The 1,432-nt window shown below is 31.6% G+C and overlaps 1 protein-coding gene across 1 annotated transcript; it reads right to left on the minus strand.

The window, feature by feature from the left end:
* Window positions 1-1,051: 1,051 nt before the first annotated feature.
* LOC129580234 (heat shock protein 27-like) lies at window positions 1,052-1,432 on the minus strand (the record flags this gene model as incomplete). The annotated part of the gene is given in 1 exon segment (XM_055470465.1): window positions 1,052-1,432. A coding segment is annotated over 1 exon segment (376 nt), but the record flags the coding sequence as incomplete, so codon positions are not given.

Here is a 1,432-nt window from a genome sequence, read left to right on the forward strand (position 1 = left end):
TAGCAAACATTTTATTAAGATTATTTTCAGCTTTCGATTCAACGCTCAATCTATTTCTATAGCTAGCTACATTTACTACTTACCACAAATAAGATGAATAATAACAATCATTTTAGGCAAAAATCTACTTATATCAAAATTACTATATTGTCCAGTCAACAAAATTGCATAAGTCTTTAGAAAAATGTGAGATTTTACATATTATACCCTAGGTTTACAGCGTCTTTTTACACAAAAAATCATAATCAACCAAGATATTATTAACAGTAATGCATGCTCCGCTCATGAATAACAAAACCATTTTATTTCGCCCCTTACTGCATTCTGTACGCTACAATTATTATTATTATTGTCATGTAAATATTCTTTAGAATAGAATCAATAAACACGAGAAAAATAAATTCATTGTGTAGCTTGTGTCATTATGAAATATTGGTATTTTTTTTCCAGTCAACCTTTCAATTTTCAGGTGTTCAGATCGATTTTTTTTTCTCCGATGAAAGATCTTATCTTGAGAATCGATCAATTCCGTCACTGGAAATAATCCAGCGCAAAATAAGGCTATTCGTCATTCCCATAACATTTTCGTCTGTTTTAAATTAGCATGATTTAGATTGAAGACTAAACATTACTGTTTTCCGTCTCGAAACCACATCAGTGTATCATTTAATAAAAAACGAAAATCCGTATCAAATTTAAAGCATTTCAAAATAAGGAAACACATTTCTTTACAGTTTTTTACAATATTTTATTATATGTTTTTTTTTTAAAAGAAAACGATAATTTATACAAAAGATTTCTAAATACTATCCCATAGATTTTGATCATTGCTCACAGAAGTCGCTTGGGTAAAAAAGAACGCCGTTAAATATAAGAAAAGGGTTCATTTGATGATAATGATGATGAAATTAATATAAGATAAAATTAAAGTGGGAAATAGTGTTGATGGACATTTCATTCGAAAAACGTTTGCAAGAAGGAAAAAAAAAATTCAAAACTAATCTTTGTCGTTTGCTAATGCAATCCACTTGATGGTGTTTTATCTACCATATTTCCTTATTTTCTAAATCTATTTACATTGTCAGCAGCTTTAATTTCTTCCAAATGGCGGAATTTCTTCGCCGATGATGGCAAAGCTTTAACCTGTAAAATTCCGTCCTGCGAAATTGTTGCACGCACATCTTCTGAATCAAAGAAATCGGGCAGTCTATAATTACGCGAAAAACTACGTGGAATCGCGTTTCCCGGACGTCTTCCTTGTCTTCCTTCAATGGACACCATTTCATTCATCGTTCTTACGGTGATTTCTTCGGGATTGAAACCAGTAATGTCCAAATACACTAAAAATTCATCTTTGTTGGCGTGTGATTTTCGCTCTAGCTCATCCTTAGTGAGATTGAATGAACCAGGATACTGGGTGATGGGACAATTA

The sequence above is a fragment of the Sitodiplosis mosellana genome, unplaced genomic scaffold, assembly GCF_009176505.1.
Source record: "Sitodiplosis mosellana isolate CC-2019 unplaced genomic scaffold, AAFC_SMos_1.0 Smas_scaffold_7392, whole genome shotgun sequence".
NCBI lineage: Eukaryota > Metazoa > Arthropoda > Insecta > Diptera > Cecidomyiidae > Sitodiplosis > Sitodiplosis mosellana.